The 18,117-nt window shown below is 51.0% G+C and overlaps 2 protein-coding genes across 2 annotated transcripts in view; both read left to right on the forward strand.

Annotated features, from left to right (window-relative positions):
• Positions 1-18,117, forward strand: part of LOC139746004 (uncharacterized) — a 223,409-nt gene that overhangs the window by 129,404 nt on the left and 75,888 nt on the right. The gene's annotated exons all lie outside the window — the stretch shown is intronic.
• On the forward strand, positions 15,747-17,387 carry LOC139746047 (uncharacterized). Its single transcript, XM_071656869.1, has one exon. It carries the CDS (start codon positions 15,926-15,928, stop codon positions 17,261-17,263), a length of 1,338 nt encoding a protein of 445 aa, XP_071512970.1. The 5' UTR covers positions 15,747-15,925; the 3' UTR covers positions 17,264-17,387.

Genomic DNA, 18,117 nt, shown 5'->3' on the forward strand with positions numbered 1-18,117 from the left:
CCCTTGAGCACGACGGTACACGACCCCCCTTGAGCACGACGGTACACGACCCCCCTTGAGCACGACGGTATACACGACCCCCCTTGAGCACGATGGTACACGACCCCCTTTGAGCACGACGGTACACGACCCCCCTTGAGCACGACGGTACACGACCCCCCTTGAGCACGACGGTACACGACCCCCCTTGAGCACGACGGTACGACCCCTCATATTTCCCACCATCTACCCTTCCACTGTCTTTCCTTCTACCATCACCTACCCCTTCCATCATCTGCCCTTCCACAACCTCCCACCCCATCACCTCCCCATCCAATACCTGCCCCCCCCATTCCCCCCCCATCATTTACGTGTGCCCCCGCGTCATTCTCTGGGGGGGGGGGGTCGTCACCATCCTCGACCGCTTCTGTCTGGCTAAAGCCAATAAATGAAGACATAAATGATAACGGGATAACCATAAGATAACCAGATAAATGATAACGGGATAACCATAAGATAACCAGATAAGTAATAACGAAGGCAAGAGATTTATTCTGATTTATTTTCTTCTTGTATTTATTACAGTTATTATTTTTCCAAGTTCGTAATTGGAAGTTCTCGTCTTCATTGCTTATCTCCGTCTGGCCAATAGGAATCCATCTCCGTCTGGCCAATAGGAATCCACCTCTGTCTGGCCAATAGGAATCCACCTCTGTCTGGCCAATAGGAATCCACTACTGTCTGGCCAATAGGAATCCACCTCTTTTGGCCAATAGGAATCCACCTCTGTCTGACCAAGAGGAATCCACCTCTGTCTGGCCAATAGGAATCCACCTCTGTCTGGCCAATAGGAATCCACATCTGTCTGGCCAATAGGAATCCACCTCCGTCTAGCCAATAGGACTCCACTACTGTCTGGCTAATAGGAATTCACCTTTGTCTGGCCAATAGGAATTCATTTCTGTTTGGCCAATAGGAATCCGCTTGTACACGTCAGTCTTACGTCACTGATCCACGCCCTGACGTCATCAACCCCTGGCTTTGACGTGATCCTACTCTCTGACGTCACTGATCCTCGCTCTGTACACCCCACCCCCCTTTTGATCATCACTTACACGTCATCAGTACCCGCTCAGACGTCATCGATACTCGCTTATACGTCATCAGTACCCACTCAGACGTCATCGATACTCGCTCAGACGTCATCAGTACCCGCTGAGACGTCATCGAAACTCGCTCATACGTCATCAGTACTCGCTCAGACGTCATCAGCAACCGCTCAGACGTCATCGATACTCGCTCAGACGTCATCAGCACCCGCTCAGACGTCATCGATACTCGCCTCTGACGTGATTATCGGTCTGACGTCATCGATACTGGCTGGGGAAAGGGGGTTGGGAGGGGGTGGGGGGGGAAGTGGATTCCTGTAAGGTATATTCCAGGTGTGTATTCCCCGACCACACCTGCAGGTGTGTCCGTGCACATGTGTAGGACTCTGGCGAGACAGTCATGTGTAGGTGGTGTCCCACACACACACACACACACACACACACACACACACGTGACCACAGAGGAACAATGGTCACAAATTGGAGGGACTCCCTCCCTCCCTCCCTCCCTCCCCCTCCCCCCACAATCCCACCCCCTAACCACCTTCCCCTCCCCTACCCCTCCACCACCCCCCACAACCCCCCACCAACAAGCTACCATCCCCCTTCCCTCATTCTTTCCCTCCCTCCCTCCCTCCCACCTCCCTCCCACCTCCTCCTAGAGCGAAGGAAACGCTACTGTTTTCGTAAACTCGTAAGGTGCTGACGCCGCACACACACACACACACACACGCACCCACCCACACACACACACACACACACACACACACACACACACACACACACACACACAGTTACTGTGTCTTTTCTTATTCAATTTTTTTCCTTATTCTTTTGGCTTAAAATTTTGTCCGTCACTCTCCCCTATTATGATGCAATTGGCCAGTCTTGGCCCAACACAGCTGGTTTGGCCCCGTATCTTGGCCCCGTAACACAGCAGGTTTGGCCCCATATCTTGGCCCAGTAACACAGCAGGTTTGGCCCCGTAACACAGCAGGTTTGGCCCCATATCTTGGCCCCGTAACACAGCAGGTTTGGCCCCATATCTTGGCCCAGTAACACAGCAGGTTTGGCCCCGTAACACAGCAGGTTTGGCCCCGTATCTTGGCCCCGTAACACAGCAGGCTTGGCCCCGTAGCGTGGCCCAACATAGCAGGCTTGGGCCCCCCCCCCCCCCCCATATCATAGCCCAGCACAGCAACTTGACCCCATATATCTTGGCCTAACACAGCAGGCTTAGGGGGGTCTCCCCCCCTACCACCACCGCCCCCCACCACGCCCCCCCCCCCCACCACGCCCCCCCCAACCCAGCACGGCCGTTCAACATAGCCTGAACACAGCCCACATAATATAGCCCCCCCTCCCCCCCCTCCCTCCCCCCCTACCGTAAATCCGTTACCCATTTCTCATGCGTAGCGAAATTAAGTTTACCTCATGCAATTTGAAAATCGTTAATTATGCAGTATATTACGCCCGGGTAATAGTATATACATATATACATATGCATACATACTGATTGGTGCGCACACACACACACACACACACACGCTCAACGCACACGTACACAGGCACGCGCACGCACGCACACACACACACACGTGTGTACGGGTGAATGTGGGAAATTGAACCACTGTTCATGTGGAAGTATGCGAGTATATCGCAAGAGCCAAAGCCCCGGTGGTATACCGTATAGCCTGGATGCCTCGCAGAATCATATATATAGATAGATAGATAGATGGATAGATAGAGATAGATAGATGAAGAGAGAGAGATAGATAGATTGATAGATACATAGATAGATGGATGGATAGAGATAGATAGATAGATAGGTAGATAGATAGAGAGAGAGAGAGAGAGAGAGAGAGAGAGAGAGAGAGAGAGAGAGAGAGAGAGAGAGAGAGAGAGAGAGAGAGAGAGAGAGAGAGAGAGAGAGAGAGAGTCATGATTTGGGCAATGAGCATCAGCGGACCTAGTCATCCACTGATTTTCACCGGCCATCATCACATTGTTTGCCCTTGTTTACATCAGCGCGAGCAGCCCCCCCACGTAGCATTGTTTGCCCTCTTGTTTATGTCGCTTTGTCTACTTTACATGACGTCAGTCTGGAAAATAGAACAGGTTTGCCTTTGTTCACCACCTGTTCTTCGTTCATCAACATCGGTTCTTCACCACCACCACCACCACGAGTTGTTTATTTGTTCATCAACAGCAGTTTGTTCATCACTACGATTATCACCAGCTGTTCTATGTTCACTACCACCACTACCATCATTACCAGCTGTTCTATGTTCACCACCACTACCATCATTACCAGCTGTTCTATGTTCACCACCACTACCATCATTACCAGCTGTTCTTTGTTCACCACCACTACCATCACAAAATGTTCTTTTGTTCACCGCCATCATCATGAACACCTGTTCTTCGTTCATGAACAACAACAGCTGTTCTCTGTTCACCATCATCAATCATCACCAGCTGTTCTTTGTTCACCACTCCCCCCCTCCCTCCCTTCCTCCCTCCCCCTCCCTGTGGTTGACCTTACCCCTCCCCCCCAGCGGGGTCTCAGCGCTTCAGGCATGAATGAACCCATCATTCTGATTTCATTTTTCATTCTTTTCTTTTCTCTTACTTCTTTCTTTTCTTTCAGTTGCATTCGTGTCAGCCTTGTCTCGGGTCCTGGGCGTTGCTGTTCTGGGTTTGCTTCCTTCATTATACTTCCTTCAGTCTGGGTTGGCTTCCTTCATTATACTTCCTTCAGTCTGGGTTGGCTTCCTTCATTATACTTCCTTCAGTCTGGGTTGGCTTCCTTCATTATACTTCCTTCAGTCTGGGTTTGCTTCCTTCATTATACTTCCTTCAGTCTGGGTTTGCTTCCTTCATTATACTTCCTTCAGTCTGGGTTTGCTTCCTTCATTATACTTCCTTCAGTCTGGGTTGGCTTCCTTCATTATACTTCCTTCGGTCTGGGTTTGCTTCCTTCATTATACTTCCTTCAGTCTGGGTTTGCTTCCTTCATTATACTTCCTTCAATGTAAGTTTGCTTCCTTCAGTATACTTCCTTCAGTCTGGGTTGGCTTCCTTCATTGTACTTCCTTCAGTCTGGGTTTGCTTCCTTCATTATACTTCCTTCAGTCTGGGTTTGCTTCCTTCATTATACTTCCTTCAGTCTGGGTTTGCTTCCTTCATTATACTTCCTTCAGTCTGGGTTTGCTTCCTTCATTATACTTCCTTCAGTCTGGGTTTGCTTCCTTCATTATACTTCCTTCAGTCTGGGTTTGCTTCCTTCATTATACTTCCTTCAATGTAAGTTTGCTTCCTTCAGTATACTTCCTTCAGTCTGGGTTTGCATCCTTCATTGTACTTCCTTCAGTCTGGGTTTGCTTCCTTCATTATACTTCCTTCAGTCTGGGTTTGCTTCCTTCATTATACTTCCTTCGGTCTGGGTTTGCTTCCTTCATTTTACTTCCTTCAGTCTGGGTTTGCTTCCTTCATTATACTTCCTTCACTGTAACTTTGCTTCCTTCAGTATACTTCCTTCAGTCTGGGTTTGCTTCCTTCATTATACTTCCTTCAGTCTGGGTTTGCTTCCTTCATTATACTTCCTTCAGTCTGGGTTTGCTTCCTTCAGCTTGGGGGTCTGGTCTTCCCGACCCAGTTCCTTCACCGAGGGCCCTTCTTTCACCATGGCCTTCCTTCACCCTGGCCTTCTTTCACCATGGCCTTCCCTCACCCTGGCCCTTCCTTCAGTGGGTTCTTTCCTTCCTATATAGACTCTCTCTCTCTCTCTCTCTCTCTCTCTCTCTCTCTCTCTCTCTCTCTCTCTCTCTCTCTCTCTCTCTCTCATCATCATCATCATCATCTCCATCATTTACCGCCCATCTTCCTCTTCTCCATCATCCCCACCATCACCATCACCTGGGGGAGGGGGAGGGGGGGGACGTGAGGGAGGGGGAGGGGGGAGAGTGGGTTGATGGGCAGCTGAGGGATTTATGTATCGTAGTTTAGTTAGGTTAGGTTAGGTTAGGTTAAGTTAAGTTGTTAGGTTAGGCTAAGTTAAGTTAGATTAAGTTATGTTATTAGGTTAGGCAAAGATAGGGTAGGTTAGGTTAGGTTAGGTTAAGTTAAATCAAGTTTTTAGGTTAGGCTAAGTTAAGTTAGATTAAGTTATGTTGTTAGGTTAGGTTAGGTTAGGTTAAGTTAAGTTGTTAGGTTAGGCTAAGTTAAGTTAGATTAAGTTATGTTGTTAGGTTAGGCAAAGATAGGTTAGGTTAAGTTAGGTTAGGTTAGGTTAAGTTAAATTAAGGTAAGTTGTTAGGTTAGGCTAAGTTAAGTTAGATTAAGTTATGTTGTTAGGTTAGGCAAAGATAGGTTAGGTTAAGTTAGGTTCGGTTAGGTTAAGTTAAATTAAGTTAAGTTGTTAGGTTAGGCTAAGTTAAGTGAGATTAAGTTATGTTGTTAGGTTAGGCAAAGATAGGTTAAGTTAGATTAGGTTAGGTTAGGTTAAGTTAAATTAAGGTAAGTTGTTAGGTTAGGCTAAGTTAAGTTAGATTAAGTTATGTTATTAGGTTAGGCAAAGTTAGGTTAAGTTAGGTTAGGTTAGGTTAGGTTAAATTTACGTCAACCCAGGTTGATCCTAACGAAATCAAGACGTAACGAAGGGAGGGAAAAATTTGATAACGAAATAACGTCATCTTCACCTGTGGAGGGAGAGAGAGAGAGAGAGAGAGAGAGAGAGAGAGAGAGAGAGAGAGAGAGAGAGAGAGAGAGAGAGGTTGTGGTGGGTGGGTGGGTGACACCCCCACCCACAAACACCTGGCCCACCCAACAATAACTAAACCAACACCAGTCCCAAATCCCAACTCCAATCCCAAATCCCGGGATTTACTGGAGGATTTGTTTTAGGGATTTGTTTAAGGGATTATTGGCTTGTTGTTGTTGGGGAGAGATTAGTGGCGGGCCAACACCCTGGGTGTCGCTGGCTGCCCGACACCCCGCGGGGAGGACGGGGTGTAAGGTAAGGGTGTTAAGGGAGGGATGGTGGAGCGAGGGGTGTAATGGGAGTGAAGGAGGGTGTAGGTAGGTGTAAGGGGGGTGTGTAAGAGGGTGTAAGGGGTGTAGAAGACTGAGGGGAGGTGTAATGCGCGTAGGAGGGTGTAGGTAGGCGTAAGGGAGTGTACGAAGGTGTAAAAGGGGGTGCAGGAGGGTGTAGGTAGGTGTAGGGGATGTAGGAAGGTGTAAAGGGGGGTGTAGGAAGGCGTAAAGGGGTGCAGGAGGGTGTAGGAAGGTGTAAAGCGGGGTGTATGAGGATTTAAAGAGGATGTAGGGGGGGGGTGTGGATACACAGATTAAGGACAGATAACAGTAGACCTGATGGTCTATGACGAGGTGTTTCCACCATCACATAATCTTATCAGGAGTAGAAACAGGATGATAAAGGAGATGGGGGCGTCCACTCCCACCCACCACCTCTCCCTCCGGCTCAACATCTGGCAGGACCCCTCCCCCGGGGAAAAAAAAGGGCTAATAATTAACACCTCGTACTAAAGGGGAGAGAGAGAGAGAGGGTATACACTGCCCCGGGAGTTTTATAGGAAAGTATGAACTTGGGGGGAGTGAAACAAAAACAAACAAAAGACTTCTCCAATGTAACTACAGTGGTGGAGGGGGGGCGGCTTCTCTGAGGATGAGGGTCAAATTTGAGAGAAAAAAAACATTAGTGATGTTTAGATAACAAGTTTGTATTTTCTACCATCTTGGATACGGGCTTGTGTTACTGATAACAGATAACACTTGAACTGAAGATAGACAGATAGTCTTCGAATGCAGTAGATGTGGCAGGGTGTAGAGGAGGGAGAAATGTGACCTGGGTGTAATATGGTGTAGTGGAGGTGTAGATGTATAAGGTGAAGCGGGACAGGTTGTGGTTGGGTGTAAGAAGGTGTATATTCAGCTGTGGCAGGAAGTGTGGAAGGTGTCATAGGGTGTAGGGAGGTGTAGATGGGTATAGGCTCTTGCAGAAGGGAGAAGGTAATATATATATATATATATATATATATATATATATATATTATATATATATATATATATATATATATATACAGACACACACACAGGAAGGTATACAGAGAGGTATATGTGGGTGTACAGAGTGTGTGTGTAATTGGGCAGTTAGTAACAACGCGTCTCCCCCCCCCCCCCCAGATCCACTGGTCACAACATATACATGTTGACTAACAAGCCATTATATATATATATATATATATATATATATATATATATATATATATATATATATATATATATATATATATATATATATATATATATATATATATATTGCCAGACAGCCGGATTGACCTCCCCTCCCCCCCCCCAACTATCATCCCGCGTTATCTCTTCTCTTATCTCAGCTGGTGTGTCCTCTCCCCCCCCCCCCACCTCCCCCCCACCATACCACTATCAAAAGCCTCTTCGTTCGGACCATATTCCCTCCCCCCCTTGCCCCCCCCCCCTGCTCGTTTCGTCGTTCTATTCGTCACAAACAATCTGTGTTTCATTGCCGAACCAATTATTTTGTTTTCCCTTGTCTTCATATTTTTTTTCTCTCTCTCTACCAAGTGGTTGGATAAGTCGATTAAATTCTCCAGTAGATAGATACAAGGGTCATTATGGTCTGTGTTTATCGTGGGTCATTACCATCGTTACCATCATTATTTTGTCTACGGAGTTAATTAGGACTTAAGATAATTAGCATTGTTGATCGTTTTGTTTTCGCTGGGAACAGGCTCCGTGAGCGGACGAGAGCAGAGGGTGATGAAGAGGGTGGACTGTGTAGGTGGTGGTGACTGGGAATGATGAATGCTGTGGATTGGTGATGACTGGGAATGATGAATGCTGTGGGTTGGTGATGACTGGGAATGATGAATGCTGTGTAGGTGGTGATGACTGGGAATGATGAATGCTGTGGGTTGGTGATGACTGGGAATGATGAATGCTGTGGGTTGGTGATGACTGGGAATGATGAATGCTGTGTAGGTGGTGATGACTGGGAATGATGAATGCTGTGGGTTGGTGATGACTGGGAATGATGAATGCTGTGTGGGTTGGTGATGACTGGGAATGATGAATGCTGTGGGTTGGTGATGACTGGGAATGATGAATGCTGTGGGTTGGTGATGACTGGGAATGATGAATGCTGTGGGTTGGTGATGACTGGGAATGATGAATGCTGTGTAGGTGGTGATGACTGGGAATGATGAATGCTGTGGGTTGGTGATGACTGGGAATGATGAATGCTGTGTGGGTTGGTGATGACTGGGAATGATGAATGCTGTGGGTGGTGATGACTGGGAATGATGAATGCTGTGGGTGGTGATGACTGGGAATGATGAATGCTGTGGGTGGTGATGACTGGGAATGATGAATGCTGTGGGTGGTGATGAGTACAGGTGATGGGTATGATGAAGTGTGTGTGTGTGTGTGTGTGTGTTGATGAATGGAACGGGGAGGGGGGAGGGGAGGGGGAGCTAGGAATGGCCAGGGAGGGTGGTTAGGGATGGGTAAGAGGGGTTAGGGAGGGAGGGTATGAGGATTTAAGAGGGAGGGAGTGGCCCAGGAGACGCGGCAGGGGGGCATGGCCCCCCTGTGGTGAGTCCAGGGGATTTTCACACCTGTGGTCAGCAGGGGGGGGGGGGGGGCTGGACACACACACACACACACACACACACACACACACACACACACACACACACACACACACACACGCACGCACACACACACACACGCACACACTGTCAACATGGCCACATGACACACGACTTATTTACTCAGCTTTCGTGGCCCACCTCCGCTCTCGTGGGGGGCCCACAGTGGGCCACACTGGGCCAGGCCGGGCCAGGCCGGGCCAGGCCGGGTTCGCTGTAACCCCACCTGTCGCTACACGTGGGTGTGGTCGGTATAGCGAAGTCGGGCGTGGTAGGAAGGGGAGACGAGTGGCGATAGATTTTGACTTTGAAATGATCACATGAGTGGAGAAGAACATTGCTGGTGGATGAGAACAAGCTGCAGAACAGATGAACGTTCACCCGTGGAGGATATGGAGATAAGAAGAACAAGAGAACACCTATATTTATGTTCTTCCATAAACGAGAAAAAAAAAATTTCATAACAAGTTAGATGGAATTCGATCGAAGATGAACAGTCTATATTCACCTCAGCTGTTAGTGTTGGAGGTGATCAAGTGTTGGAGGTGATCAAGTGTTGGAGGTGATCAAGTGTTGGAGGTGATCCAGTGATGGAGGTGATCAAGTGCTGGAGGTGATCCAGTATTGGAGGTGATTCAGTGTTGGAGGTAATCCAGTGTTGGAGGTAATCCAGTGTTGGAGGTAATCAAGTGTTGGAGGTAATGAACAACACTTCTCCCTCACAACACCACACAACACCCGGGTTATTGGTGTTGTAGTACAACGTACAGATAACATCACTGCCTACAACCCACACAGTCACCTTAACTGAAGAGGTAGTAGACAAGTAGACAGGTAGACAGGTAGACAGGATCTCTTCTGTACGAGCAGTTAATGGAGCAGCGGCGGCAGTAACCACCCATCACGACCCAGCATAAACAAGCAGTTGGCCTTCGAACCACACCAGATGGCCCTACTGCTCGTTTGTGTCCTACCGAGCCCCCCCCCCCACAATTATCTTTCCCCCCCTTCTTTCCCCACCTCCTCCTCCCCTCCCTTCTCTCTCTCTCTCTCTCTCTCTCTCTCTCTCTCTCTCTCTCTCTCTCTCTCTCTCTCTCTCTCTCCATCCGTGTTCATAACAGCCAGTATCCACATGCTGGTGGACACCGCGAATCTACCAATGTAGACAGTAGACGTTGGACACCGCGAATCTACCAATGTAGACAGTAGACGTTGGACACCGCCAATCTACCAATGTAGACAGTAGACGTTGGACACCGCCAATCTACCAATGTAGACAGTAGACGTTGGACACCGCGAATCTACCGATGTAGACAGTAGATGGTGGACACCGTGAATCTACCGATGTAGACAGTAGATGGTGGCAGAAAGCGCCCCCCGGAGGTAGAGAAAGTAGACCCTCGTCATGGAACATCTTCAGTATAGAAGAACACCGGAGAACATCCATCTCCCTTCAAGAAGAACACCGGAGAACATCCATCTCCCTTCACAAGAAGAACACCGGAGAACATCTCCCTTCACAAGAAGAACACCGGAGAACATCTCCCTTCACAAGAACACCGAAGAACATCTCCCTTCACAAGAAGAACACCGGAGAACATCTCCCTTCACAAGAACACCGGAGAACATCTCCCTTCACAAGAAGAACACCGGAGAACATCTCCCTTCACAAGAAGAACATCGGAGAACATCTCCCTTCAGTATAGAAGAACACCGGAGAACATCTCCCTTTAAGAAGAACACCGGAGAACATCTCCCTTCACAAGAAGAGCACTGGAGAACATCTACCTTCACAAGAAGAACACCGGAGAACATCTCCCTTCAGTATAGAAGACTCCGGAGAACATCTCCCTTCACAAGAAGAACACCGGAGAACATCCATCTCCCTTCACAAGAAGAAGACGAAGAGGGAGGGAGGGGGTGTGTGTTAAAATTCCCCTCCAATCTTGTACTGTACTTTCCAAAGTAAAGAACATACGATACAACCAAAGGAGGAGTTTTGATTCCTTCAAAGTCTCGCTCGCTCGCTCGCTCGCTCACTCACATGCAAATAAAGTTCATCAAAATGTAGAGCAAATTGGAGAACCTTAAAGGTGTTGACAGGTGACCTTCCCTAATTACCTTCGTGTGACAGACAGACAGACATCTTGAGGGTAAACACGACCACACCAATTGACCCATTAAGTTTGACCCCCCCACCCCCCCAACCCTCCCACCTCCGTCGCCTACACGACCGCGAACGACCCTCGAGGGAACTTGGCTCGGCCTCGAAGTACTATCTTCAAGCTCGGCCTCGAAGTATTACCTTCAGGCTCGGCCTCGAAGTACTACCTTCAGGCTCGGCCTCGAAGTATTTATTACCTTCAGGGTCGGCCTCGAAGCATTACCTTCAGGCTCGGCCTCGAAGTATTACCTTCAGGCTCGGCCTCGAAGTATTTATTACCTTCAGGGTCGGCCTCGAAGCATTACCTTCAGGGTCGGCCTCGAAGCATTACCTTCAGGCTCGGCCTCGAAGTACTACCTTCAGGCTCGGCCTCGAAGTATTTATTACCTTCAGGCTCGGCCTCGAAGCATTACCTTCAGGCTCGGCCTCGAAGTACTACCTTCAGGCTCGGCCTCGAAGTATTTATTACCTTCAGGGTCGGCCTCGAAGCATTACCTTCAGGCTCGGCCTCGAAGTATTACCTTCAGACTCGGCCTCGAAGTATTACCTTCAGGCTCGTCCTCGAAGTATTTATTACCTTCAGGCTCGGCCTCGAAGTATTACCTTCAGGTCCAACCTCCCTCGTCAGCCAAGGTGTGAAGAACCACTTCTGTGCCTCCATTCTTTTTCTCTTTAGTGTTGTATTATCCCTGTGTGTGTGTGTGTGTGTGTGTGTGGTGTGTGTATACACCATTTTGGCTTTCCTTTTTTGCACACACGGCTGGGTATGTACACCACCACCACCACACGGGTACGTATGTACACCATACCACGTAGGCAAGACGGGGAGATATGAATACAACACCATTATAACCCATCATAACAACATAACAACCTCCTCCCCCATGTGCAGTGGTGTTCTTCTTACCCCCTGGGGGAAGCCATATACACCCCCTCCAGTGCCTTTACCCCAGTGGGCGTCCCACAGGGGGGTAAAGCGATGTGCCCCTTGTGTTTGTACGTGGGTGCCAGTGTGTTCAACAACTTCCTAGACCGACCCTCCACTGGAACTACAAAATCCCCCTCCCCTCCCCACTGGAACTACAACCTCCCCCCTCCTTCCCCACTGGAACTACAACCTCCCCCTCCCCACTGGAACTACAACCTCCCCCTCCCCACTGGAACTACAACCTCCCCCCTCCCCACTGGAACTACAACCTCCCCCCCTCCCCACTGGAACTACAACCTCCCCCTCCCCACTGGAACTACAACCTCCCCCTCCCCACTGGAACTACAACCTCCCCCCTCCTTCCCCACTGGAACTACAACCTCCCCCTCCCCACTGGAACTACAACCTCCCCCCTCCTTCCCCACTGGAACTACAACCTCCCCCTCCCCACTGGAACTACAACCTCCCCCTCCCCACTGGAACTACAACCTCCCCCCTCCTTCCCCACTGGAACTACAACCTCCCCCTCCCCACTGGAACTACAACCTCCCCCCTCCTTCCCCACTGGAACTACAACCTCCCCCTTCCCCACTGGAACTACATCCTCCCCCCTCCTTCCCCACTGGAACTACAACCTCCCCCTCCCCACTGGAACTACAACCTCCCCCCTCCCCCTCCCCACTGGAACTACAACCTCCCCCTCCCCCTCCCCACTGGAACTACAACCTCCCCTCCCCCTCCCCACTGGAACTACAACCTCCCCCTCCCCCTCCCCACTGGAACTACAACCTCCCCCTCCCCCTCCCCACTGGAACTACAACCTCCCCCTCCCCCTCCCCACTGGAACTACAACCTCCCCCTTCCCCACTGGAACTACAACCTTCCCCTCCCCCCACCCAAGAACTCCCTTAACAACCCACCGGCCTGGATTGCCTCCCTCAACCACGTCACTAACAACCAAACCACGGATGCTCCTCCAAGCCCTGTCCCCCCCCCCATTGTCCCACTAGACCCCCCCAGTCAGTCCCCTCCGGGTTGTCCAGTCCACCAAGCTTCCAGTCCTGCCCCCCCCCTTACTGTCTCACTAGACCCCCCCCCACCCAGCCAGTCCCCTCCGGGTTGTCCTATCCACCTCGCTCCTCGATGTCACTCCTGGAAGATCACCTCCCGCTGGAAGGGACGCGTCACCACCGTCGTCAGACCTTCTTCACTTTCACAGTTGTGGCCACTTAACCTCCTCCCTCCCTCCTTCCCTCCCTTCCCTCCATCCCTCCTTCCTTCCCTCCCTCCTTTCACAGTTGTGGCCACTTAACCTCCTCCTCCCTCCTTCCCTCCCTTCCCTCCATCCCTCCTTCCTTCCCTCCCTCCTTTCACAGTTGTGGCCACTTAACCTCCTCCCTCCCTCCTTCCCTCCTTCCCCCCCCATATCCCTCCTTCCTTCCCTCCCTCCTTTCACAGTTGTGGCCACTTAACCTCCTCCTCCCTCCCTCCCTCCTTCCCTCCATCCCTCCTTCCTTCCCTCCCTCCTTTCACAGTTGTGGCCACTTAACCTCCTCCTCCCTCCCTCCCTCCTTCCCTCCATTCCCCCCATATCCCTCCTTCCTTCCCTCCCTCCTTTCACAGTTGTGGCCACTTAACCTCCTCCTCCCTCCCTCCCTCCTTCCCTCCATTCCCCCCATATCCCTCCTTCCTTCCCTCCCTCCTTTCACAGTTGTGGCCACTTAACCTCCTCCTCCCTCCTTCCCTCCCTTCCTTCCATCCCTCCTTCCTTCCCTTCCCTTCTTTCACAGTTGTGGCCACTTAACCTCCTCCTCCCTCCCTCCTTCCCTCCATCCCTCCTTCCTTCCCTCCCTCCTTTCACAGTTGTGGCCACTCAACCTCCTCCCTCCCTCCTTCCCTCCATCCCTCCCTTCCCTCCATCCTTCCTTTCTTCCCTCCCTCCTTTCACAGTTGTGGCCACTCAACCTCCTCCCTCCCTCCCATCCCTCCATCCCTCCCTTCCCTCCATCCCTCCTTCCTTCCCTCCCTCCTTTCACAGTTGTGGCCACTTAACATCCTCCTCCCTCCTTCCTTCCATCCCTCCCTTCCCTCCATCCCTCCCTTCCCTCCCTCCATCCCTCCCTCCCTCCATTCCTCCTTCCCTCCCTCGCCTTGGCCACCCTCGACAGCGGCTGCTGGAAAGGTCATGGAAAGGGTCGTCCTCGAACGACCCACTCACCCTCACCCTCCAACACCAGCGATCAAGATCTCGAGAGGCACTCAGACACCCACCTCTCTCTCTCTCTCTCTCTCTCTCTCTCTCTCTCTCTCTCTCTCTCTCTCTCCCCCTCAGTGACGCCACCGTCATCTCCTGCCACCTGAGATCCCTCGTCGTCGTACCCCAGGTTGCAGTGCGATACCACTGCCAGGTCGAGGCGCATCTGCGCTTGGAAAGACTGCTGGCTACAAGAACGGTCGCACACCCTCACGTTCTGAATATCTATCTATCTATCTATTTATCCATCTATCTATCTATATCTGTCTATCTATCTATCTATCTATCTATCTTTCTATGTATGTATTATGTATGTATGTATGTATGTATCTATCTATCTATCTATCTATCTATCTATCTATCTATCTATATATATATCCAATCACATCACATATCACATTATGGCATAAGACATCACATATCATCACATGGAAACCACATGCCATCACATCCAGCTACCACACCGTGCCACATCACATGACACCTCACCATCAATACATCACATGATCACCTACAACCATTACCACAACCCTACAACCATTACCACAACCCTACAACCATTACAACCTATTAGAACCCACCACTGTATAACTGATCACAGTCACCACAACCCACTACCATCACTACATCCCACTACATTCGCCACAACCCACTCCCATCACCACTAAACCCACCACTACAATCACAACTACAAGCCACCACCATCACCAGAACTCACTATCACTGTCACCACAACCCACCATAAGTCATCACGACCCACCATATAAGTCACCACGACCCACTATATGTCACCACGACCCACTATGTAAGTCACTACGACCCACTATATAAGTCACTACGACCCACTACATAAGTCACCGCGACCCACTGTATAAGTCATCACGACCCACTATATGTCACCACGACCCACCTTTACCACCACAACCCACCTTCAGTCACCACGACCCACCAAACCTCACCATAACCCATCACTACAATCACCACAACAACCCCTCCCCCCTAATTATCACCACAACCCACCATTATCACCACCACAACCCACCATTACCACCACCACCCACCACCCACCACACCATCATTGTTCTTCGTCTTCCTCCACCACTTACCTCCTTAAGAAACTTATCCGAAGACGGTCAAATACACCCATACCATCACCAACCCGAGCTGGAATTCCCAGACTACCCCAAGCGTCATTCCCTCTCTTATCCTCACATACACCTAAAAGCTTTCCCAGCTGTACTCAAGAAGGGCCCAGGCCGGGGGAATGGATTGGAAAGTTATATTCCAGCGCCTTGGCAGGGTTCGGACGCGGCCGATATCAGGGAGCAGCGATTTGTCGGGTCGGCCACTCAGGCACAATATTTGGAAAATGGTGGCTGGAGAGGCCAAAACTTTAGTCAAACACGTGCGCCCTGATTGGTCCACACTGATCAATGTTTGTGCCAACACGCCGCTCATTGGCCGCCGGGGGAGGAGCCCGGTCCAGGAGGCGGGGCTTGGTGGAGAGCCTGACCAATGAGCGGGGAGGTATGTCAAGAGGCGGTGGGAGGGGTTTATAGGGAGGGAGGAGATTGGGGGGGGGTGTCCGAGGGGTGATTCTTAAGTCGGTATCCAGTTGAGGGACAACATTGCTCCCCGGCAGGTCGGTGTGGCCGGCCGCACGTGTGTGACGGCTCGTGGTGACCTGTGTGTGTGTGTGTGTGTGTGTGTGTGCGCGCGTGTTTTTAACCCGCCGCCACGTGCTGCCACGTGCTTTTTGCTCTCTCCACCACCACCGCCATCATCATGGACTCTGTGTGTGGGCGTGAGTCGTCCGTGTCGCCGCCCACGGTCGTGGCGCCCTTAGCCATCAAGCCCGCGCCCCTGACGGAGGCCCACCCGACCTCTCCCGTGCCTACTGAGCAACAGCGGCTCCTGTACCAGCTGGCCCTGGCCGAGCGGCTGCGCCTGGCCTCGGCCGGCTTGGCCTGGGCCAGGCCCCCGCTCTCGGCCCATCACCACCACCTGCAGGAGGCCAGCATGATGGGCGGCCTCATGGGCGGCCATCTCATGGGAAGTCTCGGGTCGCCCCTGATGGGCGGCCTGGGCTCGGCCGCCAGTCTGGGCGGTGCGCTGATGGGCGGCCAGGGAGGACCGCCGCCCGCGGCCTTCCCGCCGCCCCACCCTCTCTACGGGTACCGCCTGATGGACCCGCGCGCCCTCCTGCCGCGGGTGGGGCCCGAGGAACCCAAGCCCCAGCACTCGTACATCGGACTGATCGCCATGGCCATCTTGAGCAGCCCAGACAAGAAGCTGGTGCTGAGCGATATCTACCAGTACATCCTGGACCACTACCCGTACTTCAGGTCCAGGGGGCCCGGCTGGAGGAACTCCATCCGCCATAACCTCTCCCTCAACGACTGCTTCATCAAGGCCGGCCGATCCGCCAACGGCAAGGGCCACTACTGGGCCATCCACCCGGCCAACCTCGACGACTTCAGGAGGGGCGACTTCCGCCGCCGCCGGGCGCAGCGCCGCGTCAGGAAGCACCTGGGCCTCGCCGTGGACGACGACTCGTCGCCCGAGCCGCCCTCCCCGACGACGACGACGACGACGACGGCCACGGCCAACGCCAACGCCCACGCCGCCCATGAGTCGCCGCCCGCCGCTCACCACCACGCCCACCACCACCATCTACAGCAGCAGCAGCAGCAACACCACCACCACACCACCGCCACCGCCCTCACCACTCCTGACGACGGGTCGCAGCCGCAGGCGTCGTCGCCCGGTCTCCAGCCGCAGCCCCCGATAGCCCGCAAGCGGCAGTTCGACGTGGCCAGCCTCCTGGCCCCGGACGACAAGATGGCCAAGACCCGACGCCACACGGGCCACCACCACGACCACCTGGGCCACGACGCCGCCGAGATCGACGTGGTCAGCGACGACTCCCACCCCGCCCCCGCCGCCGCCTCCCCGTCGCCGCCCACGCCCGCCGCCCACGACGACGAAGACGACGAGGACGACGACCCCCGCCCGTGGTCCCTGCTGGGCTGGGTCTCCGGGGCGCCCTGGCCCCTGCCGCCGACCACGACCAGCGACGACCCGGAGCCGCGCCCCGCGCACGACCCTCCGCCCGCCCAGTGAGGACCCCCCACACCCCCCAGCGTGGGCGGCGGTGGGCGGCATGGCTGTGATATAACTACAGATGTTGACTTAATGTGATGTATTGATGAATTTCTATGAACTGTATATAAAGCAAATAAAGTTAAGTGGTTATGTATACACCAGAAGTTTTAATATGGCCTCACATTGCATCTCGAAATGGATTTATTTAATCATATATGAACAGAAATTGGATTTATTTAGTCATATATGAGTAGGAAATGGATTTATCTAGTCATATATGAATAGGGAATGGATTTATCTGGTCATATATGAATAGGGAATGGATTTATCTAGTCATATATGAGTAGGGAATGGATTTATTCATATATTGGCAGGAAATGGGAGCGATAGAATTAAAATATTTCAAAATCATAAAGATAAATATTATCATTGTATAGAATTCATATGAAAATTAGAATTTTTATATCATATATATATATATATATATATATATATATATATATATATATATATATATATATATATATATATATATATATATATATATATATATATATATATATATATATATTTCTAATTGCTCTAAAGCCCTTTTTGCAGGAGTTGTTCATGCAGTTCTCCTGCTGTGCGCTACTTCCAGTAGCAGGGTAATGATGGACTTCTGTTGGATGATAACTCCTTCTGTAACTATGTACAACTTCTCATTAACAACCTGGACGATACAACCTTGAGGCAGGGTCCGGTAACACCAATATATATATATATATATATATATATATATATATATATATATATATATATATATATATATATATATATATATTTTATCTGTTATACTTACTTGCTGTCTCCTGCGTTAGCGAGGTAGCGCA

This window comes from Panulirus ornatus, chromosome 63, assembly GCF_036320965.1.
Source record: "Panulirus ornatus isolate Po-2019 chromosome 63, ASM3632096v1, whole genome shotgun sequence".
In the NCBI taxonomy this organism is placed as follows: Eukaryota; Metazoa; Arthropoda; class Malacostraca; order Decapoda; family Palinuridae; genus Panulirus; species Panulirus ornatus.

What these genes read in the sequence shown, in the direction of transcription:
- LOC139746047 (XM_071656869.1), top strand. Translation starts at nt 15,926, where the DNA reads ATGGACTCTGTGTGTGGGCGTGAGTCGTCCGTGTCGCCGCCCACGGTC.